This window comes from Rhinoderma darwinii, chromosome 1 (assembly GCF_050947455.1).
Source record: "Rhinoderma darwinii isolate aRhiDar2 chromosome 1, aRhiDar2.hap1, whole genome shotgun sequence".
NCBI classification, from domain to species: domain Eukaryota; kingdom Metazoa; phylum Chordata; class Amphibia; order Anura; family Rhinodermatidae; genus Rhinoderma; species Rhinoderma darwinii.
The window spans coordinates 506,752,988-506,768,666 of record NC_134687.1 but is presented as its reverse complement, the minus strand read 5'-3'; the positions used below and the strand labels follow the sequence as shown (position 1 = coordinate 506,768,666).

At 39.2% G+C, this 15,679-nt stretch overlaps 1 protein-coding gene across 2 annotated transcripts in view; it reads left to right on the top strand.

The window, feature by feature from the left end:
* The window catches only part of SRFBP1 (serum response factor binding protein 1), a 139,010-nt gene extending 124,494 nt beyond the window's left edge, over positions 1 to 14,516 (top strand). For both annotated transcript variants that reach the window (XM_075854807.1, XM_075854806.1), the window contains 4 exons: positions 2,623 to 2,704; positions 6,611 to 7,373; positions 11,958 to 11,995; positions 14,136 to 14,516. In XM_075854807.1, the coding sequence (XP_075710922.1) occupies positions 2,623 to 2,704; positions 6,611 to 7,373; positions 11,958 to 11,995; positions 14,136 to 14,320 (1,068 nt within the window). In that variant the 3' untranslated portion in view covers positions 14,321 to 14,516. The remainder of the gene's footprint in view (positions 1 to 2,622; positions 2,705 to 6,610; positions 7,374 to 11,957; positions 11,996 to 14,135) is intronic.
* The last annotated feature ends 1,163 nt before the right edge of the window (positions 14,517 to 15,679 follow it).

Below are 15,679 nucleotides of genomic sequence, written 5' to 3'. Positions count from 1 at the left end.
CGATAGAAGCCATATATCTAGTGAATAAAGTAAGTGACAAGTAGAGAACTTTTTTAGTATTGCACTACTGCTGGGGCCGGACCATCTCTGCGATATACGGAAGAAGCAGACCACCAATGTCTATGAAGTATATTGCAGACCTGCTCAGCAGGAATAAGACGGCTTCATTTTAAATGATGACCCAAATGGGAGATACTGTGCTTTCCAAAAAATAAAGCCCCAAGTTCCTTGCGGAACTGTGATTTCAATCCATCACTAGTTACTTCCATTTTTAGTAACCACATAAAATGCTGAAGCTTGTGCAGGAGTATAATTTCCATCGTACTGCTCTACTATTGTACAGCAGAAAGTGATATGTCTGTATTCTGCTACACAATATACATCTTAGGCCCCATTCACATCACGTTTTTGGCCATATGCTTATACACCAGGAAAAACTCGGGAGTTGGGAGGAATTGCGGTCGGCCCAAACTGGGTTCGGCTGACAGCTATCTAAAGTGTTTGGCCAGCTTTGGTGTGTCCAGGTGGTCACTGATTTATACTAGGGACCGCCACCATTTTGATCACGTAGTGACAAACCTGTACCCCATTATAAATGCACATGCTACAGTAAAACCTCTCCAAAAGACCACCTTTTTTGAGAAGACCACCTCTTATCCACACCAGTTTTCCTGTGACAGATTTTCAGTTCCACCACATACTATGCATACTGCCCATCTTCCTTGAGAAGACCACCTCGCTTAGACCACTATTCAAAGCAATTTTGAGGGGTCGTCTCAAGGAGGTTTTTACTGTAAATGAGTGCATACGTCTTGATTGAGATTGCGTTCTTCTGCCTGCTAGTTATCAGGTCAGCAGATCATTTGAGTCCAGGCCGGGAAACAATTGACTCATCTCTTTTTTACTACATTTCTCTCAATTCACAGATTTTATAAATGAATACTTCATATGAGATACCTAGGGAATTACTAATAATTTCATGACTTTTATTCTGCGTACGCAATGGTGATAATTTAATACTCCTACTGAAACGGCACAATACACAGTACTGGTGGGAGGAAATTCTAAATTTACAAGCACATACAGACCGTGTTATGGCGTTCTTGACATGAATACATATTACAGTGTATGTCATCAGTGTTCCATTACTATTCTGTTCCTCGGAAGGTACAATATTTATTTTTTAGTATATGTTCATAGGTGTAGCACAAAATAGTGTTCTTTTGCAGCAGTCAGAAGACATTGCCTCATGTTTATTTACAGAATGTGAAGTTTAGACCCATAGAAGCAGAAGCCTGCACTGTGCAGTTAAAGACTAGTTTGTGTGAACACGCCAAACATAAGGCGCCATTGTCTGAAGAAAACAGCATTTTCCAAGTCAAAATAAATAGCAAACTATTTGCTGAATATGGACGGGGTGATTCCAGGGAGTGGATCTGGTGACGTAATGACAGAGGCAATGAATGCATGAGTGATCCTGCCCAAATCAATTCAGACTTCGTCTTGCTATGGATTATATTTTTACATAGGTCAATTTACATTTTAGTCTGTTTTGGGAAACTTATAAAAGTAGAGGATTCTCGCCCTATGGATGCAATAAAATATACATTTAAATGTGTATGTGGGTCTGAATTTACCACATACCATGAGAAAACGTTGTAAGTGACCAGACTCCGACACTGACTGTAAAGGAGAACACTTTATGTATTTATTTTTTTTCTCTTGCAAATAACCAATTAGTCCAAGATGACCATCGGTAATATGACCTGTGCATAATACTCGGGTGTACCGTAATTGGATGCATTTTGCTTTTGTTATTGCATAGGAGAAGATACAGGGATTTTAATTTAGGCCTCGTGCGCATGACATTTGCTACAAAATGATAGGGCTAGTATTTAAGTGTGTTGAGGCCTGTTGTAGCTCCGTGGGTCACTGAATTCGTAAAGTGGCATATAGATATTTTTTTCTCTGTCAGATTCTATGGGAGAGCAGAAAAATGCTTCATCACACGCCATATAAACCGTTTTGTGGGGTTTTTTTTTCCCCTAGAAGCGTTGCTTTCAGGAGAGAATAGCTCCATGCATACGGCACCTAACCTCGCCTATACAGCGGCACCATACAGCCTCTGTACACTCCCGTGTACATAGAACTTATGATGGGAAACACAATATCCAGTTAGAGGAAATGGTTTTTCTATAGGGGTTTAGAGTGTGTTGTGTTATAGCATATTGACTCACTTTACTATTCTACAGAGCTGTAAGTACAAAACCTACCCTATATGGCCAAAAGTTTGTTTTACTTCAGTTACCTATTCCTGCTCTCAGGTACATGCAGCCCCCACCAAGTGATGTAAACAATTGTGTAACATTGGGTAGAGCCTAGCTCCTCACCTTCTTAGTGGTTCCATTGTGGAAAGTAGTCCATAAATGATCCTTTCATTGCGGTTTTCGGACTAATACTAACCTGTTTCTTGAATGATCAGAATGACTTTAGGTCATTGTAATTTTTTTTTTTTTTTTGCATTGCTTTCATTTTTTATTTAGGTATTTTTATTATATTTATTTTGCACTGTGGTTATTCAGTTGCATCATCAATAATGAAATCAAACCTTTTCATTAATAGGCAAACAGCACTGTAGAAACTCGAGCAGTCGCCAGGTTGGCCACACATCCCTTGCTCAAACAAAAGATATCTGCTATTAAAGGTAAGCTGGAGGGAGATGGCCGTTTTGTTAGCCTTGAGATATTTTGTCTACATAGCTATAGAAATAAGGAACATTTTTAAATGAACATTGTTAGAAAAGTGTAATTCCAATTACCAATGATTTCTTAAATGGTCTAATGTTACTACAAAATCCCTGAGGCTCATAAGTAAGTCATATAGACCAGGATACGGGACCTACGCATATAATTTTTGCAATATTGTTGCTTCAGATTGTCTCAATGGGCCCTGACTCCCATCTGGAGCAGTAAGGGTATGTTCACACTGAGTTTTTTGCAGGCAAGAAATTCTGCCTCAAAATTCCATCTCGGATTTTGAGGCAGATTTTTGATCTGCCTTCGCGCCGTTTGCCGTGTTTTTCACCTGCGGCCATTGAGCGGCGCGGGCAAAAAACGCAGCAAGATACGTTTTCTCTCCCTCCCATTGATGTCAATGGGTGGTCAGAGATGTAAACGCCTGAAGATAGGGCATGTTGCTTCTTTTTCCCGCGAGACTGTTTTGCCGCTCGCGGGAAAAAGACGCCTCCGCCTCCCTTTAAAATCAATAGGAGGCATTTTTGGCCGTTTTTTGGCGCGGTTTCCGCATCAAAAAAAATGTAAATAAACTGTGTGTGAACTGGCCCTAAGAGAGAGACTGTTAATGCTGCTGGACTGTTGGGTATTTTCTCAGAAAATCCAGCAAGAGACTTTTTTTTTTTTTTTTCTTTCTTTCTGCTTTTTGGCCCATGCCGAATTATAATTTCCTGACCAACTAGAGTCACAAAAATGAAATTTAACTATTAGATTTTCTTTTAGTCATGGGAGGATTCTAAAATTACTGGAGAATCTGGGGGAAAGCTAAATTCCTTGCAGCTTCCTGCCATGAATCTACGGACTAATCTAGCCTGGGATTCATTCATAGAAGACGGCCATAAACATTAGTTATTCACCAGGTTAGGCAACCTTTGACAGGTGGAAATCTACTCTTGTAACTTGGAAAGATCTTAAGACCTACTTTTTATATATAAAAAAAAAAAAAAAAGAATGGGCAGAAAGAACAAATCATTCTACACCAAAATATGCATGAAATTAGTGTAAAATCTGCCTCCTGCTGTTTTCAATGGGAAATCGGTGTGTATGTACAGATGTCGCGGAAAGTTTCTGTGCAGGCTTAAAATCCCCGTCCATCAGTGGCAGTGGGGCTTACTGTGAAGCTGCTACCTTTCTCAGACTGTCACCTTCTTACAGACTGCATGCTAACAGCGCCAGAACAGTCTGTTAAATAGATTTTAGCTGGTTCAATTCAATAGAATCTATGGAGCCATGTGATGCGTGCAGAGTCTGCCCCCTTCCCAAGTTTATCTGCAATAGTGTGAATACATCGACGCTACGTGCAAAGGAACCGGCTCCCCATGGCAACCGGTAAGCTGGACAGTCACTACGGCAGAATATCTTTATTCTGCAGTACTGACTGGCCAAGATCTACTCTTCACCTGATTGACGGGTTGCCGACCACTCAGCCCTGCAGTTCATTGTCAACACTCAAGCAGACAACGGAAGCAATTTTGATACTTGAGCAGTTTCGTAAGATATCTCCAAACTGAGATTACACCTTAATAATGTAATGAATGTCAGGGCCAGTGAGATGGTAAGAAAGAGGAGTCCTTTATAAATTTTACCTTGTGATCATTCGGGTAGGTTTCCATAAATGAAGGAATATTTGGCCTTTATTCTACAGGGTGGGCGATTTATATGGATACACCTAAATAAAATGGGAATGGTTGGTGATATTAACTTCCTGTTTGTGGCACATTAGTATATGGGAGGGGGGAAACTTTTCAAGCTGGGTGTTGACCATGGCGGCCATTTTGAAGTCAGCCATTTTGTATCCAACTAGTTTTTTCAATGGGAAGAGGGTCATGTGACACATCAAACTTATCGAGAATTTCACAATTTGTTTGTTAACTTCACAATTCACATAAAAGTTTGCCTCATCACTGAACAAAATGCTGTGAAGATACGAGATGTGCAGCAACTGAAACTACGGATACTGGAAGCCTGTGCTAGCATTTCTTCTGCGGTGTTGCTATCAGTGTGTGAAGAGTGGGAGAAGAGGGTTGCATTGACAATCCAACACAATGGGCAGCACTTTGAACACATTTTATAAGTGGTCAGAAACTTGTAAATAACTCATGAAAGAATAAAGTAACGTTAAAACCAAGCACATCAAACTTATCGAGAATTTTACAAGAAAAACAATGATGTGTCACATGACCCTTTTCCCATTGAAAAAACTAAAGTTGGATACAAAATGGCCGACTTAAAAATGGCCGCCATGGTCCACACCCAGCTTGAAAAGTTCCCCCCCTCCCATATACTAATGTGCCACAAACAGGAAGTTAATATCACCAACCAATCACATTTTACTTAGGTGTATCCATATAAATGGCCCACCCTGTATATTAAGACATACATGCGTTTACAGCCCCACATGTTCGTTGGAGCTTTCCAGATCACAACTGTGGTTTTAAGCATTTGTTAAACAAATAACCATAAAAATATCCTCTTGGCACATCCACAGCCATTTCCCGCTCCTCTTCCTCCCTTAGTATCATCTTCATATTTTTCTTTCCATTCATTGTTTTGTTTTCTATTAGTCCATGTCGGTCATAACCTCTGCTCAGTTTTCCAGTCACGTAATGTTTGCTCCACTTTGGAATTTTATATTCTGGATTTTAAAGTACATGCTTAATTCATGTTTGTTCACTTCTCTGGCCTTTGTGCTCAAAAGTTAACATTTTTAATATATATTTTATTTTCCAATTATCTATATGAATGCTGCCTCTTGTCCAGTCTGCTGTATGGGCCCCTCTTTATTCTTTTTGCAGTCAGTAAAATGTAATATAGCTATTACAATGGATATTTAGTCCTTCGCGTTCAGTAAAGTTTGTTTTTTAGTCCGCCAAGTTTATTTTTACACTCTGGGTATTATAATAATATAAAATGTATGCATTAATCCTTTTGGTTTACATTTGTGTTGAAAGCATACACTACTCTCTGTCCCTTCAGTTTCCGAATTCATGAAGTATTTCACGATTTAAATATATAACAATAGTAAAGAAACCTCAAATCTCAATATAGGAACCCACAACAGCATCTTCTTCAAAGCGATATTCCCATATTGGAAATGTATAGCATATTCACGACATAAGCCATAAATGCCTGATGTGGGATGGTCTCACCTCCCCTTTCAGAAAAACAAAGGCCATTTTTCAATTAAAAGCGCTCGTTCTTCCTCCTTGAAATCACCAGCTCTCGGCTCTTTCCTTAATTCCCATAGGCTTTAATGGACAGAGTCGCTATTAAGCGCAGCTGCCTCTACATTGATTTCAATATAAGTGGCTAAATTTAATACATGAGCAATTTACATACTGTAGCAGTTCCTGTGCCAAGTCAAGTGAAGTTACGGACCCCCCAACCATGAGAAGAGTCTGTGCCATTGTCCCCATGTCAACACTCACTGACCGTTTAGAGTTATAATAGGGACATTTTGTAAATCCAAGTATTCCAATAATAGGGAGAGACCTGTCAATTAAGCTGAGCTGCCTATCGGACAGTTCTCTCAGAGCCTGGCACTCATCAAACTTTTATGTTTTCTCTGAAACACTGCAGCATTAGGGTAAGTTCACACAGAGGTGAGGTATTTGGCGCTGATTTTGAAGCGGGAAGTGTTTTCATGGGGAAAAGAGCGGCTGGCTCACTGCTCATTTGAATGATTTAATATCAAACCTGAGATATTTACTGTCATTATTTGTTATACAGCACATTTATTGTTTCTGCTTCCAGTACTTGATCATAGATTTACCTTTGCAGAACTCTAATCATGATTCCTTAAAATCCCTATTTTATAGATGCTATAAATGCATTTAAAGAGGCCAGAATCAACCATGCAGAAGATGATGCTAAACCAGAACCGCCTTCTCTGCCCTCCAAACCTGCACAAAACGTAAACCGAGAAGCGGAGAACAAGCCTAAGCTAGTGAAGGCAAAACCTAAAAGGAAAACTGAGGAAACCAAGCTGGAAAATGAGGTTATGGACAGTCACGTAATAGAAACGATAGATAAGGAGACCGATCTTCTAGCTAGTAACCACAATAATGAAGAGCCCTGTTCTCCATCCACACCACAAGCACCGGCTTTACAAGCTGCTCCTGAAGTTCCAGCTGAAAAAAACATTTTGCTAAGTAGTTCAGAAAAAGAGATTGTGCAAAATAAACTCGAAAAGAAACTTGAACAACAGGTCCCTGACCAAAAAGTACCATCCGCAAGTGAATCTGATTCTAGTGATCTTGAAGACTCCCACAATGAAGATAAGGAATATTTTGATGACAGTACAGAAGAGCGGTTTTTAAAGCAGTCGTCTGGATTTGAAGACAGCGATAGCGACGGTGAGGATGACTTCTTTATTGGTAAAGTAAGACAAACAAGAAAGAAAAAGTCAAGCAAGAATAATGATCAAGTTAAGAAAGACAAGTTTCCATCCGCAAACGTAAAACCCACAGTTAGTGGCGTAGAAGAGCAGAAAGCGAGCACAGGTTTCAAGAATGTGAAACTGGAATCCGTCTTTTGCACATCATTAGCTGAAACTAAACTGAAGTCACCATATATGAAAAGGTAAGACGCAGCATTAAAGGTTCTGTTTAACCCCTTCCCGACCACTCCACGTAGATTAACTGGCTGCAGCACTGGCCCTTGTGCCTGCAGCCTGTTAATCTACGACCGCCGCATTTAAGTTGTTATAACATGGGCGCGGCGCGATTGCGGGGGATGATTGTTGCTATTGCAACCAGAAGCCTAACAAAGGCTTCTGGTCTGCCTTCTATGGAAGACGATTTGGTCCTGCCAGAAGCAGGACCTAATATTCCCCCTGTCAGTGTGAAACTGACCGGTATAATACCCTGCAATACATAAGTATTGCAGGGTATTATAACAACGATCCAACAATTGTATCTTCAAGTCCCTAGTGGGACTAAAAAAGAAAAAAGTTGAAAAAAAAAATTACAAAAGTTTTAAAATATAAGGGAAAAAGGGCAATTTTTTATTTTATTAAAGTCCTTTATTATTTGAAAAAAATAAATAAACTACAGTTTGTTCCGCAAAAAACAAGCCCTCACGCAAGTTGTGGCTCTTAAAATCAACGTTTTAAAAAATTTCATTTTTGTGTCGCCATATTCTATCGTGCAAACACCGTAAAACATAAAAAACCTATATACATATGGTATCGCCGTAAACGCATCGACCCATAGAATAAATTAAATATGTCATTTATAGTGCACGGTGAACACCGTTAAAAAAAAAACAATAGAAGTTTTAACTGCCTAATTACACTAAACTCAGCAAAAAAACCTATGAAATCAAAATGCTCACTATACCCCTAGATAAATTATTTTTAGGGCTGTAGTTTCCCAAATGGGGTCACTTCTGGGGGGTGTAAACTGTTTTGGTCCCTCAGGGGCTTTGCAAATGCAACATGACACCCGAAAACCAATCCAGCAAACTTGAGCCCCAAAAGCCAAATAGCGCTCCTTCCCTTCTGAGCCCTGCCGTGTGTCCAAACAGCAGTTCATTACCACATATCGGGTATTGCCGTAATCAGGAGAAATTGCTTTACCAATCTTGGGGGTGCTTTTTCTTCTTTATTCCTTGTAAAAATATATAATTTCTACGTTTTATTGGAAAAAAAATTAGATTTTAATTTTTACGGACTAATTTCACTAAATTCAGCAAAAAACCTGTGGGGTTAAAATGCTCACTATACTGTACTATATTAATGAATTTCTTGAGGGGGTGTAATTTGCCAAATGGTGTCTTTTTGGCGGTGTTTCCACTATTTTGGCTCCACAAGACCTTTTCAAACCTGACATGGTGCCTAAAATATATTCTAATTAAAAGGAGGCCCCAAAATCCTCTAGGTGCTCTTTTGCTTCTGAGGCCGGTGCTTCAATCCATTAGCACACTAGGGCCGCATGTGGGATATTTTAATAAATATTGAGTAGTGTTTCTCCGGTAAAACCTTTTGTGTTACAGAATTTTTTTTATTAAAATGGATTTTGTGACAAAAAAAAGAGATTTGTAAATTTCCCCTCTACTTTGCTTTAATTCCTGTGAAACACCTTAAAGGGTTAAGAAACTTTCTAAATGCTGTTTTGAAAACTTTGAGGGGTGCAGTTTTTAAAATTGGGTGACTTATGGGGGTTTCTAATATATAAAGCCCTCAAAGCCACTTCAGAAGTGAGCTGGTAGCTATAAAAATAGGTTTCGGAAATTTTCTTGAAAATGTGAGAAATTACTGCTAAAGTCCTAAGCCTTGTAACATCCTAGAGAAAAAAAAAAAGATGTTCAAAAAAAACTATGCCAACATAAAGTAGACATATGGGAAATGTTAATTAATAAATATTTTGTGTAGTATTGCTATCGGTTTTACAAGTAGATACATTTAAAGAGGCTCTGTCACCACATTATAAGTTCCCTATCGTCTAAATAATGTGACCGGCGCTGTAATGTAGATTACAGTCGTGTTTTTTTATGAACTATTTTAGATTTATGCTAATGACTTTCTTAATGCCCAACTGGGTGTGTTTTTACTTTTGACCAAGTGGGCATTGTGGAGAGAAGTGTATGACGCTGACCAATCAGCGTCATACACTTCTCCCCATTCATTTACTCAGCACATATTGATCTTTCTAGATCATGATGTTCAGTCACATACTCCGACATTAAAGAGGCTCTGTCACCACATAAGTGCCCTATCTCTTACATAATGAGATTGGTGCTGTAATGTAGGTAACAGCAGTGTTTTGTATTTCAAAAAACGATTTATTTTCAACAAGTTATGAGCAATTTTAGATTTATGCTAATTACTTTCTTAATGCCCAACTGGGCGTGTTTTTACTTTTGACCAAGTGGGCGTTGTGGAGAGAAGTGTATGACGCTGACCAATCTGACCAATCAGCATCATACACTTCTCTCCATTTATTTACACGGCATATAGTGATCCTGCTGGGTTCACTATGTGCAGTCACATACACCCACATTAACGTTTCTGAAGTGTCTTGAGAGCGAATAGACATCAACTCCAGCCAGGCCGGGATGTATATTCACAATCCTGACACTTCGGTAACGTTTGTGTGGGACTTACAGCACATCGAGATCACATTGTGCTGTCATTTACAGAGTGATCTCGCGAGATTACGCTTGCTGTGCTGTAAGTCACACACAAACGTGACGGGATTGTGAATAGACATCCCGTCCTGGCTGGAGGTGATGTCTATTCACTCTCAAGACACTTCGGTAACGTTAATGTGGGTGTATGTGACTGCACATTGTGAACCCAGCAGAAACACTATGTGCTGAATACATAAATGGAGAGGTGTATGATGCTGATTGGTCAGCGTCATACACTTGTCTCCACAACGCCCACTTGGTCAAAAGTAAAAACACGCCCAGTTGGGCATTAAAGTCATTAGCATAAAGTTAAAATCGCTCATAACTTGGTGAAAATAGATAGTTTTTCTCAATAAAAACACTGCTGTTACCTACATTACAGCGCCGATCTCATTATGTAATAGATAGGGCACTTATAATGTGGTGATGGAGCCTCTTTAACGTTACTCAAGTGTCTTGAGAGTTAATAGACATCGCTTCCAGCCGGGACGCGATGTCTATTCACAATCCCGACACTTCAGTAACATTTGTGTTGAACTTACAGCACAGCAAGCGTAATCTCGCGAGATCACGCTGTAAACTGTCATTTACAGCGTGATCTTGCGAGATTAAGCTTGCTGTCGTTAACTCCCACACAAACGTTACCGAAGTGTCTGGATTGTGACTAGATATCACATCCTGGCTGGAAGCAATGTATATTCACTCTCAAGACACTTCAGTAACGTTAATGTGTGAATATGTGACTGCACATCATGATCTAGCAAGATCACTATGTGCAGAGTAAATGAATGGAGAGAAGTGTATGACGCTGATTGGTCAGCGTCATACACTTCTCTCCACAACGCCCACTTGGTCAAAAAGTAAAAACACGCCCAGTTGGGCATTAAGAAAGTCATTAGCATAAATCTAAAATAGGTCATAACTCTGTCAAAATTGATAGTTTTTCTAAATAAAAATCATTGCTGTAATATACATTACAGCACCGATCACATTATGTAGAAGATAGGGCACTTATAATGTGGTGACAGAGCCTCTTTAGATTTAGAAAAATGCTAATTTTTGAAAATTTTCTCTAAAATTTGGTATTTTTCACAAACAAATACTGAATTTATTGATCACATTTTTCCACTAACATAAAGTACAATATGTCACGAGAAAACAATCTCCGAATCACTTGGATAGGTAAAGGCATTCCCGAGTTATTACCGCATAAAGTGACACGATTTGAATAAATCGGCTGCGTCCACAAGGCCAAAACAGACAGTCCTGAAGGGGTTAAGAAGCAAAAATGTAAAAATTGTATGTGGATAGACAGCAGTGACTTCCTGACCACCCAAGCAGTACTTTGACCTCACAAGATGCAGAAGCTCCACACTCAGAATCACTACAGCAAACTAGAAAGCCATCATGTGAAAATACATAGATTTGTTTTTTCAGGTCTATGCATGACAAGAAGATAATTTTAGAGATTATGGCCTTTATGACTGGGTTTTATCTATCATTTGCTTTTATTCTTTTATTTAGAATTTGCTTTTGGTATTTTACTTATAGAACTGTAGTTAAGCTGGTCATTCAAAGTCCTGTTTTTCTAGAAACACTCTGTCGAGCTAATGTATTGGTGTAGGTTTTTCTCCAACCTCTGCATGTTTATTTACTATGTCTGGATGCAGAAAACAAAGTAGTGGAAACTGGAGACGCATGAGTGGCCACTATTGGCCATTGTCCCATTATCACATCATGTGAGAACAGAAATATGACAATCTCTCGCTTTCTCTCTCGAGTTTCCCTTTCTTTCTTTTTGTTCTTTCGTTCTCTTGTTCGTTCTTTCTTTTTCTCTTTCTCTGGTTCTTTTTCTCATTCGTTCTTTTTCTCTTTCTCTTGTTCTTTCGCTCACTCAGTCACTCTCTTACTCGGTTTTCCTCCATTTCTTTCTCTTTGATAATTTAGTTGCAGGTTTCCATATATTGGTAGGCTTCTATAATATAAATGTGCTATGTCTATTGACAACTAGTAACATGCAATTTTGTTTTTCAGAGATTCTAATTTACCGCATGTCAGAAATAAGAAACCAGGTATGTGAGGTATATGATTTTACGTGATGGGTCACATACTGACAAAGCCGTGTCGCAGGCGATTAGCATTCACTGTATATATTTTATTAACTATAAGTTGCATTTTTTATGAGGATAATGGCATGCTAAAGAATGTCCCGCGTCCTATAGTTTAAATTCCATGTGTGCTATATGTACCAGCTGATTACCATGGGTACACATAAGACAGTCCAGCACAGAGCTGACGTCCACCTTCTTATTTTTTGTCACCTGCAGCTATAAGATGTCACAAGGAATACGAAAGTGCATAAAAGATGCTTTGTTATCCTGCAGCTATAGTTGTTGGGTGCTCTATTTCACATATCCTACTAGTAATAGAAATATAGTGTCAAATATTTGTTTTCTATCCCCTGAACTTGGGTCTCTCTTATTAGGTTTGTCCTGTACTCCAAAATATACAGTAATTGTAAATAATATAGCGCTAGAAAATGAATGGAAGGTGTCCTTTAAGTCCTTACATACATTGTAGACCTAATAAAGCACTGACCATTTGTATTATAGACATGTACAAAGCTGCATAGTTTACATTTCCACATGCTCATATGACTTAGCCTCTCAGCAATGCTATCACCACATACAGCTGTATAGCGGAATATGGAGCCAAAGTAAGTGTGGGAAATGTTGTGTGAAGTTATCAGAACTCACTTCAGGAGTCACTTTGTATAAATTGTTGGCTTAAAATAAAGCTTGGGCAATTCTTTAACTTTTTGCTTAAGGAATTGTATTGTAAACCATTCCCTAATAATTTGTACCCAAATTGCTTCTTTGGAAGCGGGAATGATTCATGTCATAGATATCCACCAGTGATTTTTTTTTTTTTTATGATTCTCCACTGCTCCTCCCTTTCATTTCTTGAATTGCTTTGCAAAGTGCATCTCACGATATGTAGGACTCAATGCAATTGTCTATTGCATCAATGGGAGCCATGTAATACTACGTTTCTAGCCGCCTACTTCTTTTTCCAACTATATAAGTTGCTTGTAGGGGGTTACTGCTACCATACTCCCAGTAATCAGCTGATCACCAGTGGGTCTAAATTTAGAAAGTGGTTGTCCTCAAAGGCACAATATTTAGTATCAATATAATGTAACATGGGGACTAGTGGCACGTTAAACAAGGGCATCATTCCAGTCAGGGTGCGCCACCCAGCTGTCCAATTCAACAGGATGACAAAAGTTTTCAACAGAACCCCTGAACTCCAGTTCACATGATGGTACAGCAGGCACTCTGTGTTTACCACTGGCTTAACCCTTATGTGCATCATTATTTAAAGCATCTCTGTGCCAAGACGTGTGAACAATTATAAATTCCAGAGCTGTTTAATATTGCATTGTCTCTTACTTTATCTGAGCATTTATTTGTTCATAAAAAAAAAACTTCATTTATAACAGTACTCTGTTTTTGAGGGCTTTTTTTTTTAAATTGATTTATTTTTTTAAATCCTTACTGCTATTCTTACGTACAAAATTCATCATATTATAGCAATCGGTATAAATAAAAAAACCTCCTAGAATAACTGTATCATGTTCCCAAGTGGGAGCCATCAGATTGAACCAGGTCCCCAAAACTTTGGCCTTCCCTACATCCAAAAAGAGGGAAAAAAAACTAAATAATACCCTCTAGTCCATACCTACTTTTATCCTCCCTCTGAGCCCAGTACCTCCAGCCAAACCCACAACATTCAATACATTCATCCATTCTGCTCAAATTAACTCACCTACTCCACCTTATCTCTCCACTCGGGTTTCCACTCCTGGAGTTAAGTCATATGGATTAATTTCCAAGGCATCTCGACCCTTTTATTAGAACAGTCCCAACCAGTACCGCATCCCCACCTATATAAGGCAGCGACGCTGCTTTCTGGGAGGAGGGCCAAACCGCGACCATGACCACGGAGGGAGGTATAACGCTCGACGCAGACTTCTGATAGGGTCGAAAAAACACACCCTTACCCGGGCGGACATATCGGTATATTTGGATCGAGGGATTCTTTCGTTCCCTTTTAACTTAACTTTTCATTACTTCATTCTTGTCAAAATCACAATATTGCGTTGTTTAATACTGTTTATAGAATCGCATATAACTTTTCTTTACCATTTAGTTTTCCCTCAGGCAAGCACTTTGTCAAGGAAACCACAGGCTGTCAAAGCTTCAGCTGTAAAACAAAGCTACAAGAGCAAAGTACAGGAGCAGACTCTACACCCGTCATGGGAAGCCAGCAGAAAACTGAAAGAGCAGTCCCAGATTGCAGTATTCCAAGGCAAAAGAATCGTTTTTGATGATTAGATTGAACTTTATATTTAGGGTATAAATGTTTTATGCACATGATTGTTTATGTTATATAGAAGACCATACCAGGCAATACCAAGACCCATATATGAAGTAACGCAACTACTCACTGATAAGTAGTCCTCCTCTGGACACTATTCGCTTTAAGGCTGGGTTCACACGAGCACGTTAACGTCCGTAATGGAGGGACGTATTTCGGCCTGAAGTCCCGGACCGAACTCGGTGCAGGGAGCCGGGCTCCTAGCATCATAGTTATGTACGATGCTAGGAGTCCCTGCCTCTCTGCAGGACAACTGTCCCGTACTGTAATCATGTTTTCAGTACGGGACAGTTGTCCTGCAGAGAGGCAGGGACTCCTAGCATCGTACATAACTATGATGCTAGGAGCCCGGCTCCCTGCACGGAGTTCGGTCCGGGACTTCCGGACGAAATACGTCCGTCCATTACGGACGTTAATGTGCTCGTGTGAACCCAGCCTAATAGTAATTGAATGACTCACATAGAAGTTACATCTAGAGAATGCTGTATCCTCTCTCACAGAGATCCTATGTCACGGAAAGTTTCAAGGGGGACATACCTCCTTCCTCTCCCTGAAACTTTGCGTGACGTAGGATCTTTGTGAGAGAGACTTCATAATAAGCCAAGGGCATATGCTGACTAGCAGAAAGTTAGTCAGGTGCACTAGCTATTTGTATTTGATGTAATTCATGTTTAAATATAATAAAATATTTGTGCATTGTTCTGGTATTTGAGTGCTATATGGGTCGGGGTTTTTTTATTGTACGTTTTTAAATGTTTTACCTGTTTCCTATCGTGTTTCTTGCTCATGTACAGTACACAACAGATTGTACGACGGCAAACAGAGTACCATCGTACAATAATCCTTTTGTGTGCCATATGTACAAAGCCATTCTTCTTATAAGCAAAAGCTCTAAACATACACCATCCCATAAAGCATGCCAAGATTTGTTCTATTCTATCAAATTTGTATGGAATTAGACAAAAAACCCAATGCGCCTCTTTGGGTGCCCTATTAGAGCTCAAAAAGTGTGCTGTGTGCATGGAGCCTTAAAAGCTATGTGCACTTTTTTTTTTTTTTTTATTAGAGTATAAACATTTTTTAAATTTACTTTTATTAAAAATGTTCTGTCGTTTTTCCGATACAGCTTTCTAAAACATTGATTTAATAATGTGTTATTATAAAATAAAGTTGAAGTCTTGCAGTTTTCACTCTGGCCACCGAGCCTCACAATAGACTGACACTTGCTGTTCTGTAGAGATCACTTCTCAGTAGTCCTCTCATTATCACAGGCAGGATCACATTAAAAGGTAACTTGTTTTTTGTGCTCACAGAAC